This window comes from Astatotilapia calliptera, chromosome 7 (assembly GCF_900246225.1).
Source record: "Astatotilapia calliptera chromosome 7, fAstCal1.2, whole genome shotgun sequence".
Taxonomy (NCBI): Eukaryota; Metazoa; Chordata; class Actinopteri; order Cichliformes; family Cichlidae; genus Astatotilapia; species Astatotilapia calliptera.
This window is the reverse complement of record NC_039308.1, coordinates 44826953-44848484: the sequence shown is the minus strand read 5'-3', so window position 1 is coordinate 44848484 and position 21532 is coordinate 44826953. Positions and strand designations below refer to the sequence as shown.

The 21532-nt window shown below is 38.8% G+C and overlaps 1 protein-coding gene across 5 annotated transcripts in view; it reads right to left on the bottom strand.

Moving 5' to 3' along the window:
- The window catches only part of kif21a (kinesin family member 21A), a 60617-nt gene that overhangs the window by 33500 nt on the left and 5585 nt on the right, over window positions 1-21532 (bottom strand). For all 5 annotated transcript variants that reach the window (XM_026175044.1, XM_026175039.1, XM_026175040.1 and 2 more), the window contains exons 2-3: window positions 3202-3424; window positions 211-393 (exon numbers count right to left, since the gene is read on the bottom strand). In XM_026175044.1, the coding sequence (XP_026030829.1) occupies window positions 211-393; window positions 3202-3424 (406 nt within the window). The remainder of the gene's footprint in view (window positions 1-210; window positions 394-3201; window positions 3425-21532) is intronic.

The following is a 21532-nucleotide window of genomic DNA, read 5'->3' as shown; positions in this document are numbered from 1 at the left end:
CGACAGCTGCTGCAGTGGCAGTGTGGATATTTTCAAATGACTGAGCACCATGTCAAAGCCTGTTAAACCAGCGGTGTCAACAATATTAGCCTGACCCATGACACTGGAAAGTTTAAGAAATGTGTGTTTTCATTTACTGGGTTAAATTTTGACAACAACAAAAAACAGGTTAAAAAAAAAAAAAAAAAAAGCTGGAAAGTGGGTGTGTACCTCGAGGAACTGTGCGTTGATTTTAAACTCTGGTACAGGACGTCCCTGCTCCTGAGCGGTCCGCCGGCGCTCTTCAATGCCCTTGAAGAGGTGGTGGACAGCACGGGGGATGATACCCAGCTCTTCGTCTGCTATGTTGACATCGAAGCCAGTCCCCATGGTGTACGTCTTCCCTGAACCAGTCTGGATGGAAAGGGAAGAATAAATATAATAACCGCACACATGGCATTCAGACTGGCCTTCCTGATGACCACGGAAAGCTTTCAAACGTCAAAATTTGCAGAACTTTTAGTTCTGAGAAACATTTTTACTAGACTGATTTATCGCTTTTATTTTATTACAGTGTGTCCTGTTTTAAACTTGTAAAGCTGTCAGCTGCGATCAGTTTCATTTTCCTTCTGTACTGCTAGTAGTAACGTATTATGTTGTGTGATAAAGAGCTGTTACTACTTGCTACTTAGTAAAGCAGAAGTAAAGCATCTCCAATAACTGTTAACTTCACATATCTGTTTAGCAGTTTTTACTTTGAGCTCACAGAGCACTTTGGCTGATTTCTTTAAACAGTAGGGAGCTTTTTTGTGCACATGTCATGTTTTCCACTGGTGTTTCCTCTTTCTGGACATTTACCAGAATGCTGAAATTAACATTAAATATTCAAGTGTGAGCATCGATAATGGATGAGCCCAATGAAAAAAAAGAAAAAAAAAGAAACTCGAAAAAACAAAAACAAATAAGAAAAGAAATCTTGCTCTGTTCATATTTTTAAACCTCTGAGGACCAAATCATCATAAGTGGTAACCATGGTAAGGATGGCCCTCAAAAACTAATGTATTACACATTACTCAGTTCTTTATTTAAAGTAACCTGTCACTCTGTAAAATGACCTGAATTGCACTGCAGCATAATTATCAGTTAACAATAGAAACCTTTTTGGCTTTGCATTAGCATGGTGCCTCTGTAGATGCTTGCAAAGATTCAGTGTTAGCAGAGCTCAGTTTGCACAGTGTCTGTTAACTAATTCTGAAAGCACTGGAAAAAATCCATTACGTTTTACACTACAAAATGAGCAGTGTATTTACATTGGAGCTATAAATGAAGCAGGTTCTAGTCCAAGTAAACTTTGCAACTCTGAAAAGTGCCATCTTGTGGCTGCATTTGCTCAGTGAGTTTTACAATCCTACTGACAAAAACATAAAACATTCTGCTGTATTTCACACAGTTTCTTAAAACTAAGCCAGGGCACTGAAGATTCAAAAGTGCTTTAAATATCACTGATTTATTCTCTTTCCTCAACATCAATGCCGTCTGTTTATTTCTGTAACCCAGTCTAGCTGAGTTCTTGTGATGCAGCCGAGTGGGTCGGTCTAAATCTAGATTAGTGCCTCTAAAGCCTAAGAGGCAAGCAGATCTGATCTGGGACAAACCAACCGCTGTGTGCGCTTAATGTGTGGATGTGCTTTGAGAAGTAGGCCAACATTGAGAGAAGCTGTTACTAGGGAGATCCAGGTTAATATGGACACACATTAAAGATGTATATCTGTCTACAAGGTGTGTGCGCTTCACTTCTCTACTGAATCGTATGCAGCAGGAGCTCTGCTGCTAAAGAAACCCGAGTTGTAGGGGGGATGAAGGGGGACCAGAAACTACAGGTTATTTCCATGTAATGGAAATGCTGAAAAAGAAAAACATTTTTAAAAGGCTGGAACTCGTTTTTAGTATTAATTAAACATGATATTGAAAATGAGTGAAAGTGAGAACTACTTACTTCAGGTAAAATTTTAAAAATAAATTTTTAAAACAGTAAAAATTTACAAAAACAATTTCACCAACCCCAGCATGTTAAAATAAAAAGTCCAACAACAATCTAATATCTGAAAGGTTTTGAGGTAGACAACAAATATTTGGCACAAAGTTAAAAATGATTGTGCTTTATGTAACCGTTTAAAAAGACAAGGAAAAAAAACAACATCAAAACATCAAGCTTTGTCTACAAAATTTCAATTTATTGTGCGTAAAGCTTCCTTTGTTAAAAAGTAACTAGCCAAATTGTGACTTTTCGGGTTAGATTTCTTGGTACTTTGTGGATAGATTTAACGACAAGAATACATAGCCATCACCACTAATTTTTTTTCAGTGTTTGATTTTACAGCTGACGATGCAACTGGTTGCCGTCGGTGCTACCACTCAGCCTCCTAGCACATATACCCATGGCATCAATTTCAAAATCCTTCGTCACCATGTTCTCGTTTTATTGCATTCACAAGATTTTCAGAAAACTTGATATTTGACCTTGTTGTCAAGGCCACTGGGATTTAATCTTGTCCAACACTTTTAGCAGATGCTCCTATGGTATCAATTTCAAAATCCCATATTCGCAGATTCTCCAGTTATTGCACTTTGCAAATTTGGGTGTCCCTGCCACCTGCCTGCCAGCGGGGTGACAACAATACCCCCATCAGCCTTTTATGGCTAAGGAATAAAACAAAGTTATCAATACCTTACAAAGCTTTATAATGGCAGTATCGCTGGCAGTGATTATGTAAACATCAGTGGCAAATACTCAATGCAATGGAAATATTCTGCTTTTCTTTTTCTTAGTTTGTCATTTGTGATGAATGTAAACAGTAAACATGGCCAAATCTTTAAATAAAAAGACCAGCGTAAAGAACCAGTATAAGATGAATAAGATTTTTTTTTTAACTGCAAATCATAGAAAAATGTCTATTTTACTGCACTTTTTCCAGTTATGATGCAGACGCACAAATGAGCACAAATCAGTTTTTGAGCAGTGGAAACAGGCCTTTTTTTTTTTCTGAGTATCAACTTGCAAGATTATAAGTCAGATAAAGAGGGTCAGAGGAGCTCACATGATTTCAAATGCAGATTTTAACAGCCAAATATATTAGTTAACAAGAGAGTATTGTGCATAAAAGACCAGGGACCAGGAACACCAGCAGTGCTGCAGTTTTGACACCAAGGACAAAGACTTGCCTGTCCATATGCAAACACAGTGGCATTGTAGCCCTCGAAACAGCCTTCGATCAGCTTCTCTGTGCAGGTACCGTAGATGGTCTCCTGCTGCGAGTCCATGTCAAACACAAAGTCATAGGTGAAGGCCTTGTCTTTCCCCAGGATCACCTGAGGCTCTCCAGGCATCACATACGTACAGATGTGACATCCCTCAATCTTCTCCCTGGCCAGCTGAGGACGAATCCTGCAGAAAATCCAGAAACAGTGATTAGGCTCTGCCAGGTTTCCTTGTTTCTGTGTACAATAGTGCTAAAAGTTCTATATGACTCAGGCAAAATGCTCCTTTCAGTTAATACAAAGAGAAAAAAAAAGCCATCAGAAATGTGAAAGGGATGCATTACATCGTCACACAAATTCTGACCCTTCTAGGCCAGGATTCTTTCAGCACCATGTCTCACCTGGGTTGCAGGTCACTGTAATATGACCAATTAGAAAAACATTCATCACAAATCTCCAGAAGGAGAGATGTCTCCAGAAAACCATCTCTCCTTTATGCAGAACCAGCCTCAGGGCAGCCATCTGCCAAGACCACTTGAGGTTGAAGAGAGTAATTAGTTCTGCACTTCTGCATAGGTTAGCACAATCATGCTACACAAGAAAGTAAACAGAAGATCAAAGTGCTGTACAGGGATATTATGGCACCTTCTCATTAACAACATACATCTGCATGACATTAAAAAAAGGCATGCAAAAGCTGTGGTTCAAACTGTTCATCTTAACCAAAATTCATCTTAAATCTGTGCACAAGCCACACGTTGTTCTTTTTCAATAGGTAGATCACAGGGACATAGTGGATTAAACATAATCACATCAGCGATAGATGTGTGGATCTGCAGGGACAGGGTCAACACTCTGGATCCTATTGTGACCCAGTATTTTGATCTGTAAAATATGCCAGCTGGGTGAATCTGTGCTTTAGTGTGTCTGTGTGAGCGCATGACAGAACTGCTGTGGTTTTGGCCAACTGAAATCTGGCAGGGATCAACTAGAGTAATGCGAGTGTGGAGGAGTAAGACAAGGTAGACAGTAGCACTGTGTGTGCTCATTGTGCATTTAAAATGAGCATTTCTTTCTTTGTTGAAAGAACAGTACAGCACACACACCACATATCCACAGAGGGCGTGAATTCAAGGACAAACACAAACGGCAGCACTTATTTAATGGTTGGTCAGTCAGTCAGTTTGGTATGTAGGCAGGCAGGTCGGTTGATTGATAACAGGGCGCTGTTAAAATGCTAAGCAAAGAAGCTATACCGAATGACAGCAACATCAAGAAGAACGAACAGGAGAAGCTAAAGAAATGTCAAGGGCTGAGAGAAGAACTCAAGATGTGGAAGGTGAAGGCAACCGTGGTCCAAGCGGTATTCGGAGCCCTCGGTGCAGTGGAGGACCTGAGCAGGGCAAGTGGCAGTTCTAGGAATCGCAAAGATACTGCACAGGACCCTCAAGCTCCGAGGCCTCTGGGTAGAGGACCCGAGCTTGAAGGATAAAAACCGCCTCGCAAGGCGAGAGAGGAATTTCTCTTTTAAACCATCGTAGTGGGAAACTGTTACTTACAGCCCAACATAGAATAAGTACTGATCTTGACCATCTAATCTTGGAGAAACTTTCTTCCATTGGTTTTGAGACAATTCTAAGAAATAGGGCTATTTTACTGAAAAAAATAACTATAATTATGAATTAAAAACAACAACAACCAAGCTTTATTCGTCACATACACAATGATTACACACACATACAACATGCAGTGAAATGTTTTGTGGATAAATGATAGATAGATGAAAATAGGATTAAAGACAACCCTCCAAATGTGATCCCTAAATCTGATATGTTTGCCATTTTTCCATTTCAGACAACTTTTTAATGGCTGATAATAAAAATGTAAAAAGAAAAGAAGAAGGTTTAAGGGAAATGCTCTTCAACTGCAAGAGTAAATAAATACATGAGAAATGAAAGTTGAAATGTTTGGCAAACCTGTTTATGTTTCATATATACACACGTTTCACATTATATGAGTAAGGCTCTACCAGACGTCTCCTTTTAACATGCTCATATTTTTCACTAAATAATTTCTGGGCTTATCAGTCAGAATCTGATGTTCTTATGTAAGGTTTCAGCTTCTACAACATAAAAAAACCCAAGTAATTTCAGTCTATGTTCTGCGCATGTTCAATATGGACCAAAAGAGACACTTTTTCCAAGCGGTTCTTTAGACAAATTCTCTTCATGGGTTCAGCTCACGAACAAGCTTGGGAGAAAAGCACCTGACAGCAGGCTTGCCAGTCCTGAGTGGATAAGGGCCTTATTGTGCCTCTGAGTTTGGGGGAAAACAATACTGTGAAGGGACTACAGTGCAACCATTGTGTCCGCCTGTGTGACAGTGGATCCCAGCACTGACACCAACGCCACGGCTGCAGGATTACACGGCCAGATGGAGGCGAGGGAGGAGAGGTAATGTCCTGTAAGAAGGTCATGCAATGTTGGTGAATAATGAACAAAATGGTCACAGATGTGTACACAGGCAAAAGATGCTTCGCTTGCTGGGACGCTTTTTCATTTGACTGTTGATTAAAGCTTCTCAGGTTCTCAGATTTCTTACTGCATCAGTTTTCAGGCGACTGATTTTGTTTGTAGCCACAGAATTTTTTTGAGATCCTAGTGCATAGCACTGAAATACATGAAAAAAGACTTAAAAAAAATCTGTGAGTACTCTGAATTTCAATAAGCTGCATGAAAAATGCTCCTTCTACAACCCACAGACCAAACAGCGTTTTTGTGGAAGAGTCCACAACAGTCAAGCCTGAGTGTGGTGCCTCAGATCAGTGTCACATTCACCGTTTTGTGACACGTGCCATTGTGTGTCTGCTGAGAGTGCACTGACGTGCAGAGGTATTTTGGGAACACCAAAAAAGCCTCAGCAGACAGTTTTGGCTGCACTTTGTCTTCTCCTCTGGTCACCATTTGACGCAGTAGAGGAGGATCCATTGTACGTCACAAACCCAAGCGGTTAAAACAGAACTGTCATGGATCCACATAGTAAGTAACTGTAACGTAGCCTGAAAGTTGCAAATCCTATTTACTCTATAGATATGTAATTGTCCCAGTTAGCCTAAGTGTAAATATGTTTTTAAAAATCTGCCTCAGAAGAGCAACTGAGATACAGAAGCTGGTGTTGCTGCATGTCATCCATGCTCAAAATACAAACCCTGTGTAAGCAAGAGTGCACCAGCCCATGCTACCTTTCAGAGTTAAAGCTCGTGCTCTATTGTATTCATGTCATGTTGCTGTCTTAATGCACAATATGTAATCCTAGTCAGAAAATCGATTAAATTCCGTGTCAAATTTACCGTATTTAACCAATTACATGTTTCCAAGGCCACACGGGGTGGGTGGGGGGTATCTTTGTTGCAGATAATTTAACTCACTAATTGGGTGTGTAATCCTGTCTCTCTGAATACCCTGGGAATCTGATGACATTTCCTAAATTAACTCTGCATTTCATCTGCGCCATCAGGATTTCAGCATTAATATTATACACAGTTATGTTCAATTTTTTTTCAGAATTATATTCAAACTTGTGTATTAGAACAAATAACTAGCCACCATCTTAGCAATAACAGGTAATTAAAACAAAAAAAGAACTTTTTTGTTGTTTTACTGCTTATAGTCCCAGATATACAGTATATTACTGTGATTGTGCTATTTTTGTGTAGGTGAATTTGACATTAAGAACTTATTAACCTTACTGCTTCAATAGGAGTTAAGAGGGTAGCTCTAGATTGTTTCTCATTAAACGCACTTAATCAAGAGATCAGCAAGTGTGACCTCTTCTGTGAAAGCAGATGTTTTGGCAGTTTGCTCGTGTGGAGCACTCGGTTGCATGTTATCACAAGTAGGGTTGCAAAATTCCCGGAATTTTCAAAGATGGAAATTTTCCATGGGAATAAACGGGAATTAACGGGAATTTATGGGAATAAACTGGGAATTTTCAAAATTGAAGGATGGCTCTTCTTAGGGAACTTAAATATAGTTGAGCAAAGTATATTTTAGCATAATATTGACAAAAACAAACAAATGCAATTCAAATACACTTGAATATCCATGCCATTCCTTAATCACATGTACAGAGCACAAGCTTGCTGCATGGCTATTGAGACCACCTACTGGCACTGTGCATGCCTCCATCACATGTACACATGGACCACACTTTTGAGCCTGAAGGACAAAGAGTATTGAAGGCACACATTTGAGCCTGTGGACTTAACAAGTGAGGTAAGTTTTGATGATATTATGGGAAAATATATTCATTAAATGTTTAAATTGTGAATATCACATAAAATGTATTAATCTGGTAGATAGCAATCTGATAAGATGCTAAATAAAATGCTAGCATCTGTTAGATGCTAAATAAGCCATAGCTAGTATAACATAAAGAAGATGCTAGCTTCCTCATTTGGCTGTTTTGTTTTGAAGATCATTCCAGTTGTTTAGCTAGCCTTACTATTTATATCTGTTTATTATCATATTGCAATTGTATTATTACGATCTCTTGCATTGCATTAGCATTTTTACAAGCTCTTGTTTTATTTTACAGAAAAATGCCACGTGCGCTATCTGATGTGTGGAGACATTTTACACCAGCTAATGTACAAGGGAAATCTGTATATATGTGTAAGTATTGTGATAAGACGTACGTGAAGAATGCCACAAAAATGCAGCAGCACATTGCAAAGTGCAAAAAAATTCCTCAAGGCCCAACACATGCAGCAGCCAGGAGTTCCACTCAAGGGGAAAATGAATCTGTTTCAGCTGTATCAGAGTCAGATACCCACTCATCAGCTCCTGGTCCCTCTGGCATCGGAGGATTCTTTGATTTTATGGATGACACTAGCCAGAAAAACGCAGATGAGTGTTTCGCTCGTGCAGTCTATGCAGCTGGCTCACCCCTGATGCTGACATCCAATGTGTACTGGAAGAGATTTTTGAATGTTCTCCGACCAGCATACATTCCCCCAACCAGACATGCATTGTCTACTCATCTACTGGAGGAAGAGTTCAGTCGAGCTCAAGCAAAGGTGAAACAGACCATTGACCAAGCTGACTGTATTTCAGTCATCTCTGATGGATGGTCCAATATCAGGGGACAAGGAATTATTAACTACATAATCACCACTCCTCAGCCTGTGTTCTACAAGAGTGTAGACACAAAGGAAAACAGACACACAAGCCAATACATTGCAGATGAGCTAAAAGTGATCATCAATGACCTTGGACTAGATAAGGTTTTTGCACTGGTCACTGACAACGCAGCCAACATGAAGGTTGCCTGGGCACATGTGGAGGAGACCTACCCTCATATAACTACTATTGGCTGTGCTGCCCATACACTAAACCTTCTCCTAAAAGACATAATGGCACTAAAAACAATGGACACTCTGAATAAGAGAGTGAAGCAAGTTCTGAAATATGTTAAAGGCAAGCAAGTAACATCCGCTACATTTCTGTCAAAGCAAAAGGAAAAGAACAAGAGTACTACACTGAAGCTTCCCAGCATAACGCGATGGGGTGGTGTTGTTATCATGTTTGACAGCCTTCTGGAGGGAAAGGAATCTCTGCAAGAGATGGCCATATCCCAGTCTGTAGGCATCGACAGTGACATCAAGAAGGTCATCTTGGATGATGTGTTCTGGGAATGAGTATCTAGCAGTCGGAAAATCCTCAAACCTATTGCAGCAGCAATAGCGAAGATAGATGGGGATGGTGCCATCTTGTCAGATGTCCAGTGCCTTTTTGCAGAACTCAGAGGAAATCCAGACAATTCTGCCCACTTCCCCACTACTGAAAGCAGAGGAAACGGCTGTGGTCAAGTCATTGGAACAGCGGAGGGAGCATGCACTGGCTTCATGCAGCCAGTGCATGCAGCAGCATACATGCTGGACCCCAAATATGACAAGGGCATACTTTCTGGGGAAGAGATCAACGGTGCCTATGCGGTCATTACAGCCATGTCTGACCACCTGGGTCTCGATAAAGGCAAAGTTCTAGGCAGTTTGGCAAAGTATCGAACAAAGCAAGGCCTTTGGAAAGGGGATGGAATATGGCAGTCATGCCAGCACATATCTGCAGCCACCTGGTGGAAGGGACTATGTGAATCTGAGGCCCTTGCACCTGTAGCCTCCATCCTCTTCCAAATCCCACCATCATCAGCTGCCTCCGAGCGCAACTGGTCACTGTTTGGCAACACCCACACAAAGGTTCGCAACAGGCTCACAAATGTGAGAGTGGAAAAGCTGGTCGGCATTCGGGCAAACCTACGGCTCTTTGAGCCTGACACAGAGCCATCCTCAACAAGGCTGGAAAGTGACACTGAAGAGGAAGACTCAGAGTTGGATGCTGAGGAAGTGGACATGTTGTTGGATGATGATGAGGTCCAGGAAGAGTCTATTGACTGAGCAAAAATGAGAAAAGAGGATTGCTTGAAGGAAGATTTGCATGTTTAATGGAACGTTTTGGAGGATAAGTGACATTTTTCATTTAACCTTTTGTATGGGACTTTGCGGAGATTTTTGGACAGGGGGCATTTTTGAATGAGCGGGGTTAGGGGATGGTAATATTGAACTCAACATTTCTGTTTTTATTCATCCATGAAACAAGTTATTGAAACGTGTTCTATTCTACTGTACTTACAAATAAATCTGTTGAAATATCTGTTGAAAACATTTTGCATGGAGGTTTTCTTATGATTTCTGTTTATATTTATGCTTGGAAATAATATATTCCCAGTTAGTTCTCCTAAATTCCCATTAATTTCCATAATTCCCATTATTTCCATGGAAAGTTTCCAATATGGAATATTTCCAAAATTCCCAAGCTTAACTTACCATGGAAATTTACCAGAAACTTTTCGGAAATTTACCGGAAATTTTACGCCCCTTTGCAACCCTAATCACAAGACACCAGCAATGATCTTAAAGATGCTTCTGTTGCTGCCCATAAATCTGGGAATAGTTATTAAAGCCATTTCCACCAATCTGAAGTCTATTATTCTGCAGCAAGAAAGAGGATTTAAAAGCGGTAAATATTCAGGAGAGGTGTCCCAGGAAAATCATCATAAGCTCAGTGCTCACAGAATGACCAAAAACCCAAGAGCTCCAGATCAGATTCTTCAGACTTCAGTTAACATTTAAAATGTTAAAGTTGGAGAGAGTACAATTTACAAAAGACTGAACAAGTATTGCTTTTTTGGAAATATTGCTTGGAGAAAAGTCAGCTGCAGTTTGCAAAGTTGCACCTTAAACCCCAAGACTTTTGGAAATTTGTCCTTCGGATAAAAGACACCAAAGTGGCGATGTTTGACCATGATGCACAGCGGGACATTTAGAGAAAACCAAACACAGCACATCAGCACAAACACCTCATACCCACCAACATATCAAGCACAGTGGTAGAAGGGTGATGATTTGAACTTATTTTGTAGTCACATGTCCCCCAATCGTTGCGGTGACCACCAAGGTTTTTCAAAGGTCCACTTAAAAACCCAACTAAACTACTATAGACCTTGAGAGCTGAGCATAAAAGAATGCCTGCAGCTGAGATCTGAAGATATAAAGATGAGTGGCCCAAAAGGCCTCCACAGATAACAGACTGATAGTCTTACAGCAATTTACATCATATTATTGCTGCTAAAGGTCCTGCAAGCTACTGAATCACAGTCTGTATTTAGTTTTTCACACCATGCTTCTGCATTAATTTCTGAGGATATTTAATAGAAAAAAAATGTTGGACTAATAAATATACACTAAGCACTGATTACACATTCATCCTTTAAAAATATACAGGAGCAGGCACTGGTTTGTGGAAGCTGCCATGTCACTCACCTAGACCACTGTCTTGAATACAGTGGCCAGGATGGGGACTGTCATTTTACCTAAACGTGTTTTATGTATGTGGCTTGAGATCAGCCACAAACATAAAAGTATGCCTTATAAGTTATTCTAATTCAAGGATCACATACAAATCACACTCTCTCTGGCAAACAGTTTGATTAAATTCTTAGATCATATGAGTTTATTTGGCAAGTATTAGACTTCAATATGACAGTTGGATCCACCTGAAAGACAGCTTCACTAACGTATACTGAACTGTATGACTGAATGATTACATTTATACTTCCACACATTCACACGCTGCCAGCATTCAGCTATGAATACTGGATCACGCCCAAACCTGCTACCACACCCCGAATCCCTGGAACTGCCACCAAATCACATTTTCACTGCTACTTAATAAATCATTAAAGGTGCTGCATATCACCTTTCTTTAAAAGGAGGGATGGAGTGCATAAATGTGTAATTGTCTGCCTGTGTAGGACTCCACAAAGTCATTTCACTTTCACCAAAACCTTAAGTTTTAATTTTGGCTGTCTGAAAAAAAAAGTTTAAATGAGATAAATGGTATTAAATTCATGCAATTCCTGCACAACTTTATGCAAGGATTAGTGGTCATTTTTTAATGGTCCCATTTCCTTTTAGTAATCTTATTTCTCAAATGCACACTCCATCTTAGTTTTTGAGGAAAAACACAGTAATCCTTAGTAATTCAAACACAGACAAAGGTCAAAGCTAAGATAAAACTAAAACACCCTCACAATGGTTGTTGTAGATGGGTGAGTGAACAGGCCAGAATTTTATATGGAGATTTGCTGAGGACAGCAGCGTAGCTGCTTCAGATGATGTCACCTGCAACTGGGCTCGTCAAAGCTTCCATGTCCTTCACAGAGGAGACAATTATGCCTGTGTGAATGGCTGGGAAAAGCAGGACGTGCAGAGGACAAAAGTGGTAGCGGGGGGGGGAGACTGTCTTTGTCACACACTTTGATTGCTTCAAGCCGCTGCAGGCTGGTGGCTACATGCCTTCTTATGGTTGTAAACAGAGTAATGAAGCACTGGTTAGTTTAACATTGAATTGCTTTGAGACAGTTTTCATTAGCTTCCTTTATCAGCTCTGAAATATCACTCCTGCACCACCAGGGTGGGGTTCACCTTCTCTAAGCAAGCTCAGAACTAGCCAGGCAAGTTGAAAATAACAGGAACACAAATTGAATTCCTTTGAAGCTCTTTGCTGTCATTTAGAAATACACTTGTATGTGTGTAGGCCTTTCTATGACAATAGCAAAAATCACCTGAACCCAAAGATTTAAAGCAAACCAGGTAATTCTCAAAATCTGCAAATACACTACCTTTCATGCATTGTCTTGCTTTAGGTGGAGATGTGTGTAAAGCTCTTTGTTTCGTGCTTGTGCAGATTTATGTTACTTTCCTTCTACTTTATAGAAAAGGGTTTCATGGTGAAGCTCTTACCAAACCAGATATTTTGTACAATTCAAAAAGCCTACCAGCAATTTTAAAGTTCATCAGTTAACCGTTTCTATATTGTGTGTAAACTAAAAGATGATGATGCTGAAAACCTGTGTAGGCCTAACTTTTTGCACATGGACAGCTAAACAAATGAACCAATCCACAATGACGTTGTTATCAATTAAATCTTACCATTTGAGTTAGCTACAAGCATTTTCTCCGTGTAAACATGCTGCATGCTGGCAGAGGTTGCATATTATTACACTTACATGCAAGTAATCAACTCTGCAGTACAGGGATTAAAGCTAAAGCTCTGCTGGTTTGTGCAGGGAAATTGAGAGGCTGACTACATATTTAAAGATATTTTTAACGCAGCTGGAGCAGCAATTATATCTGGCCTTCACCAAAATTAAAAACCTGCGAGAGAGACTTCACTGCAGAAATGAGACATTGGTAGGCAGCAGTGGATGTTACATTCCATCTTTTTCACTTTATGCCTACTGTAGGCATGTTGACTTACCACCTCAAATGAAGGAGGTGGTAACCAAACAAAGCATTTAAAGAAAACTACCGTAACAATGCACGATAAATGCTTGAAAAAGGTCCTGGGCAGCTTCTATTTGGAGAATCGTTTTAAAGAGTCCCACAGTACAATGAGAAAGTGCATTTTTACCATCAAAAAACTCCAGAAGTGCTTTCATGCTCTGCCCATTCAGCCTGACGGGACCACCTACAGCACCAGACAAAGAGCTGAGAGCAGCATCTACTTTAGACATAATACTAGGCCAGAGAGGAGGGGGAAAAAATTAAAAAAATTTTATTTATATATAAAAAACACCCAGCACGCCCCTGCGGGCGGTTTATCCTTCAAGCTCGGGTCCTCTACCAGAGGCCTGGGAGCTTGAGGGTCCTGCGCAGTATCTTAGCTGTTCCCAGGACTGCGCTCTTCTGGACAGAGATCTCCGATGTTATTCCCGGGATCTGCTGGAGCCACTCGCCTAGCTTGGGAGTCACCGCACCTAGTGCTCCGATATATATATATATATATATATATATATATATATATATATATATATATATATATATATATAAATTTTTGACATCTTACAGCAAGACACAAATCCATCACTAGCAATGTTATTTTTATATATATATACACACACACACTCACATATACATTCTGGACTACGCATGACAATAAAGGGCTGGTGGGTGGTGGGGGTTGCCATGGTGACCAGTAATAGAGGCAAAGAATTAAAGTCATAATCCGATCACAGCAGGATATAATGCTGGTCTGGTCGACCGAAAGATGCCAGGAGGAGGGGCAACAGAAAGAGACTCAGCATCTCGTGGCAGTCATCAAAGACTTGAGGATGAGGTTAAATTGCTACCGGCCCAAGAAATTAGGCAAGAATATTTTCTCTGTCTACAGTGCTCAAGAAATTTATTAGGCCACCACCAAATATAAGGTTTATGACACAACTGCCCTAATTTAACAGTACTGTTAATTTAAAAAAAAAAAAAAAAATTATACATACATACATACATACATACCTGTAATTGTTAATCCACCAGTATATGCAAGCTCTTTAAATGGAATTATATTTTTCATACTAAAATATATTTTTATCTTTAATGCTACCAAATACATTTAAAATGTACTGTTACACTGAAAGGGGTAAAACTAGAAAAGCAAAAAATTATTTTTAGAAAGATATTAAGAAATTACAAATTGGTACATTTGAGTTTTCTTGATTTTGTGACACATTAGTTAAGTCCTATTCATCCTCACCACTGTAGCCCAAGCATGAGAAATACCAGTCTACCGACCACTGGGATCATTTTCCCTATTTCAACTTTTAAAACTCAGCCAAGCCCAAAGTAAGAAAGCATTAATTCCACAAGGAGTTGCTGATGGGAAATTAAGTGTATTTTATTATGGTGTGATGCATGAATTAGCCCAAAGCTAAGTTGAGACAAAAGGCTGGCTTCTGTTTAAATTTACTGGCCTGACTCCTACATTTTATCTAAATATGTTTATGAGGATAAAAACAGAAAATAATAAAATAAGGAATTTTCATTTTTCAAAAAGCGTTACAATTATCGTACTACAGTAGTACGATAATTGTAACGTTTTTTGAAGAGTCCCATGGTGGAGGACTCCCTTGTCCTCCACCATGTTTCCAAAGTCATACCCACACACACTATACAGACATACTATAAAAAAGGCCCAACTATTTCCAATACAATCCACTGTGATGTAGTTCAAACAGGTAAAGTACTACCAGGTTTATCTTAGTACCATGTGCTTCACTGATACTTGCACACATAAAAAAATATTTACAAACTCTACATAAATGTATTCTTATACAGACCGGTTACATATCAGTCAGAGCAAATGAACATTCAATATAACAATTTGAAACAAGTTTTTCCACACCTCTACATACATCTTTTCTAGATTCAGTTTAAGTACTAATAGCTTTGGTAATCAGTAAAACACATTTCTCAATTTAGGAAAGGAAGGAATTTTTACAGATAAATGAAACTTGCCATCACAATAAAATCAGGCATAAGAAACACTTACAGAAGAAAGATTAAATCACAATGTAAGACAATTTTAACAAACACCAAACGCTTAGTATCTGAGCTTTTGATCTCTTCTAATGAAAACAAATTAGTTTCTTCATTTCAATATTTGGTTATTTAGGATCACAGATCTATTCAAAGAGAAGAAAGAGATGCTAATATGCGCACATCTCAATATTTGTTTGATACTGAAATGATCATATGAATTCCAATAAAGAGTAAGTGCACATCCAACTTTTTCACATTGTTTATTTAGAGGTAGGGCTGCACAAACCCTAAAGGAAGGGCAAGGTTCTCACAACCCGTGGAAAAGCCCTTAATTTTTTCCTAATCACTTCAACATAAACAAAGCTTATTTTGGCAACAGACTTCTCACCTCATGGTGCAACTTAATCCTGGAACAGGTAAAAGAGACATGAGAATGATCACACCCCAGCTTCCAGCTTCACAAATCTTTTGCACAAATGCTAAAAACTTTAATAAAAAGATAGAATTGGATTGATTCTGGACTGAAATTATAGATAAATGCACAAACATACACAAACAATGCTTTTGATACCAACTGCTGCAAATGCCATCTTAGGACTATGAGGAATAAAAAAATATAAAGCTCTTTGCCATAGTGATTCACAAAACATACAACTGATCTAATTTTGAAATGTTTACGATATTTATAATGAAGCTGCTGGCTTGTGTTGATACACTTTTAAGCATGCTGTAAAGCAAGAAAAAACAAATTCACCACATACTTTGCACAAGGTCAGCACTTGCAAAAACAAGGCACACGCCCATGCCTCTGTCGGGGCACATTGACTGGTTTACAGTCTGCGTGACGTGTGAAATCTGACCTTGCCCTGCTCCCAATTTTCCTTTATTATCATGATTCCTCTAATAAGGTTTTGGATATGTGTTGATATCCCACTCATTTTTCAGAAACCGTGCTTATGAAAACAAATGAGGGCATGCCAAATCCCTGTGGCATGCTGATAACAACTTTGCTGCTTCCTGCAGGTCAAGGGTCAGACAGCAGACTGCCCCATCGTAACCAGAGGGAAAGGTTAGGAAACAGAAGGCCTCAGCTAGGGAATTGCAATGGTTAAATATATTGTAAAGTAATTTAACTCTCAGTTCCATCTAACAACCTTTAGACTAATTTCAGTGAATTTCCAGCAAATTTTAGCCAAAGTTAGCCAAAGATTATGGAGAATTATGTTATACACATCACCGGCATCTAGCATAACACAGATTTTCCAAAAACTAATCACTGGTCCAAGGGCCAAGGCACAAAATCTTCAGTCACCTCTCCTCTCTGCTGATACTTTTGAATTGCTCCATTCACACCTACCACGACAGATCTTACTGAAGTGCAAAATGTGTCAAACTATATGTGGTGAGAGCATAGCCAGAGAAATGTTCCCTTTTAATTACTGCTTTAATTTAAAAAAAGAAATGATGGCACAGGAGTAATTTTAAAGCCTCTTCTTCTAATCTGGTTGTCAGGCTTTATTTGTAGATATTCCGGTGTTGCTTTGAATGAGTCATCCTTTTCAGGACTGGAAACACTGACACAACAGACATGCTGAATCTAATACGAGGTGTCTAATTCAATGTGGATCATCACACACAGCAAATAAACTCTGACATCATTAATGTGGGTCTGGTTAAGTAATGACCGCAAACATCTCATAACAGATTCTAAAAAAGATAACTTACAATCAGAAGACGAAATTACGCTAATTAAATATTAAATATGGAATCTAAGGTCCATGCTCCAGAATCCAGGCCCATGTTATTGTTGCCATTGTTTGTACTGACAACATATCAGCATACAGGGAAAGCAGACAAGGATTCTACACATCACATTATTTTAATACGAGTCTGTTAAAACAGGTTTAAACACACAATAATTTTTTTGTATTTTTTGTTAAACAAAAACTTGTGATTAAAAATGTTTTACCCCCCCCAAAAAAAAAAAAAAAATCTAAAAATTTTAAACTCAAACGTTGAAATGAATGCTACACATGAATTAGAGCCACATAAATTTAAAAAAACAAAACAATTATCACTGCACTCATAATTATGTCAAATATATTAAATGTGTTTCAACAGGAAAATAACAAAAGCATGTACTTTACACTTGTTTTTACTTCACTACAAACATTTTAAATATCTTCAAAAATAAATAAAAACAAAATGAATATTTAAAAAATACAATATAATTCACTCAAAAGTAAAAACTGCCCAGAGAGTAAGCTAACTTGGTGAAAGTTTGTGCTCACAAAGTGCTTCTTGTTTTTTAATGCATGTGTTTTCTGCCCAGTGTTTGCCCCCTTTTTTTATTAATGTGGCTGCAGGTCTATTTCTTTGTTTTCCTATATGCAACTTCCCAAACAACAACAAATAAATATTGCAGACATTGTTAAAAGCCTTTATGAAAACATCTTTGTCTTTTTTGCAGTGCATAGAAGAAAAACAAAAGATATGATTTCGTCCAATTAACCAACAAAATAAGGAGAAAATGTACCCTGAGATAGCACACTCCTCTGTGATAGAGGCAGAGTTAGGCCTAGACTGCAGTGTCACTGAACCATGTGTTGTTGACATAGGAATCTCATTTCTGTGTCAAACATGGGTCAGCGACACAAAGGCTAGCCCTAAAAACTGTGTGTGTTACAGCCAGCCACCATCTGCAGTTTTTAGGCCAGATAGAAGATAACAGGTTAGGTAAACACACCATTCAATACAGAGTGGAAGGCACTTTGACTCTGCACTTAACTATTTACAGCTCTCAAATACAAGACTTTATTTCACAGTGGGTGACCAATCAACACAGAAAGATTTAACAAAGGCATTGTCCACGTTTAGTGTTTAAATCTGCAGCAAAAAAAAGTGAAAGACTAACACCTCATGAATATGCAGATTGAGTCAAACAGCTGCCATATGATGCCAGCAGGTGGTGGAACTTCATTTGCACTTTGGTGCCTTCAGCAGGATTTAATCCAAGGCTGCACTTTAGGTGCAAGACATCTAAACACAGGAGGGGTGTTTGACAAGCAAAGAAGCTGTTTTATTGTTCAAGTAACTGCCTGCTACTCCTCATCCAAATTGAAGATGTGATGCAGAGGTGAGCCACTACTCCTCCAGCAATTAGATATCATAACAGCTAGAATTTCAGTTTTTCAGTTTTTTGTTTTGCATTTTCATCTGCTGATGCATTTTTTTGCGATTAATCAGATAGGATAGGGTAAGGGTACATAATGACATCCTCAAAGGATTTAATGAAAATGTATAAAGCTAACGGTTATTTTTCAACAAATACTCATTCGAGTATCATGTATTTTGCTTCAAAGGCAACTATTTGTGGTATGTACTGGCATAGCTGATGACAGTTTGTTATCAAAATTGCTTCCAGCGAAAATAAAGACTATCCAATCCAAAGCTGAACAACGATTGATAATGTACCTTTGGACCATTGCAACACCCTCATTCCTTTCTTTTTCAGCGATTCTGTTATAGATTTGCTGTGTGTAGGATCACTGTCCTGTTGCATGAGCCAATTCTCATCAATAACTGTCAGTAGTTATAGGTATAAAGCAGAGTTCAGAGACTAAGTGTCCATGTCTAGTGGCTCCAAAACGAGACCAAATTACCACTCCTTCACCACAGACGGTATGAGGTCTTTGATAAGCTAATATGTGTCATGTTTGGCTTTCACCAAATGTGGTATTGTACGTTAAGGGCAAATAACCCTATCTTCAGTTGCAGTGTTGTAACCAAAGATAACACTGCGACCCAAATTCAATGCCATCACATTACTGTGGTGGAATACACAAACCTCACTTTGGTTTAGGTAAAAAAACAAACAAAAAAAAAAACACCCCTGCTAAGCTGACATGTAAAGTGAAGTAAAACTGAAAATCACCATCCTTAATGTCTCTCTAACTATAATATTAAAACATGCGTCACACTTTTTAGATTAGAGAAAAAACAAACAAACATGAAGTGCCAGATGAATGGATTCCAGTGCTAACATAGTCATGGGTCCCTAACGTGGTGACTGCAAGCTAAACATGCATCTTCCATATCAGCACAGCAACATCTATACATTTCAACATAACCTTAAAACAAAATCTGATTCACAAATAAAAACAGATCACTTCATAGAAAAAACATCTGTCCCCATTAACTATAGAGAGTCTCTTGACATAAATAAGGTGGCAGCTTGCTATGCAAACAGAGCTATTTGTGACTGTCTGAGTCCTATTTGTGATTATGCAGGCAGTTGGATGATAGAAGTTAAGTTACATCCACATCCTATTTGTGGCTTCTGTTCTACATTTAGACTTCATTCATTTTTGGCTGAGTCCTTAACTGGACAGATCTGTACAGTGAACAGGAAAAGGCATACATATCAAGCAGTGGTACACTGCTGGTAAAATTAAAGGACTGGGAAAGAAAACTACCTAGGGGGGAAAAAAAAGGAGCAATGCAAAGTGCGCCAGAGCAAGACAGTGCCAACAACTGAGCCAATAACATTTTTCTAAGGGTGTGGTTTGCATGTAAGCTACTCTATGATTACATCCAATTTATTCTGTGTAACCATCTAATTTTTATGCTGTATAATGGAGGAGGAGAAGGAGAATTTGGGAAATCCGGTTCTTGTTTAAAAAAAACAAACAAAAAAAAAAAAACATGTTGACATGTGGTGCATGCAGACTGCACAGCACAAGGCTCTTTGCATCGGTGCAGATGCATCTGGCAGAAATGTGCTGACTCCTGAGGTTGTGATATAGATAACTGAGGTCTTCCAGGAGTGCTGCGGCCAGTCAGGAATCTATTTTGAGGCAAGTTGAGCTTAAGTGTAGGCTATGCTTAGCATAGCCTTGGAATGGAAGAGCCTTCTGTCTAGAAGGAGGTCATGATGGCCAAACACTGGAAGTGTTATCTGGGCTACACTCAAATTAGTGTGATACAGGGCAGTCCGTCACCACGACAAAGTCAGTTACTAAAGATAATTTGACTTCCTGATATTGTGGTCCTGCTGCAGTGAGCATGTAAGGCCTGCTGTGGAACTTTTCCTAACAAATACATAGAGCTATGTATTTTAAGTAAAATGTGCCTTAAAATCTAATTCTATGTCTTCAAACTGCTCGTTTCTCCAACCAAAATCCTAAGATATTCAATTTACAAACTTACAATACAAAACATTTACTGACATTTGTGAAGCTAAAATACTCAAATAGTTTTTTGACACAGCATACCAAATATATCACTTCTAGTTTGGAACTTGCAGAAGGCATTTTGTCATTATTTTTTGACATTGTAGATACTAACCAAGGACTATAATCTTAGTGAAGTGCAGCACTTTTAACAGTCTGTTATCACAGCACTTTATCACACAGGATTAAGTGCTTTGTGATAACCTAAATGGCACCACTATAAAGTCATGCAGGCTGTCAGCTCGAGTAATTTTTATACAGTAAGATCATGAAGTACAAATGATGAAGGTCACTTATGTTACATGATAATGAATTGAGTCTATCCAAAGCTTGCCTCTGTCTCTTGTTGGGATCACATACCTCTTCCCATCTAATGCTGCAGGCCAAGTAGGTGTTATTCATAGCGTAACTTGGCCAGTATTTACACATTTTGGCTACTGCTTAAAAAGACAAGAGGCATGTGCAGAGATGTAATACAGTCCTATGAAAGCCTCCATCAAGCCCTTTCTTTAATAAAAGCATTTAAATAGAATGACAATGAAAAAGTGTGCGGAATCCACACAAGGCAAAAGAAGAACTCTTTGATCTAGACAGAGCCAAAAAAGTAAACCAGGTCCTCCAGACGGATATTAATCTCCTACAGTTGTTAATCTCAGCAATAAACACTATTCTTCCCTTGTTTGTGGAATACTGTGTAAATAACAAATTGAATCACATCACTGTACCAAGAAATACTGTTTTCTATGACATGTGCCTGTTGTAAATGTTACTGACATTTTGTGTTTTGTTAAATCAAGTAATATGAAAAGGTTCTTGCTGTATTCCGTTTTCAGTTGAAAGTCAGAAATCCTGAGTCGGAATCTTCCACTGGAATGCCTCCTCAACTCAGATTACCCACCAGACCCCAACTTCACATTCCAACCTGGTAGCAGTGCACATAAACAATAGTAAAGCTTTAAATCTTGTAAGATGTAACACCACTATTGTGCATTTACTAATTACTAACCTATACACAGAGCACTGACCTGTGGATGTGCTGCAACTGTGTTTAAGTGAAGGGAAAAAGGTGATTGATGAATTTCTCCCTAGCAAGGTAGAAAACCTGTTTTGGGGGTATTAATACTGTTAC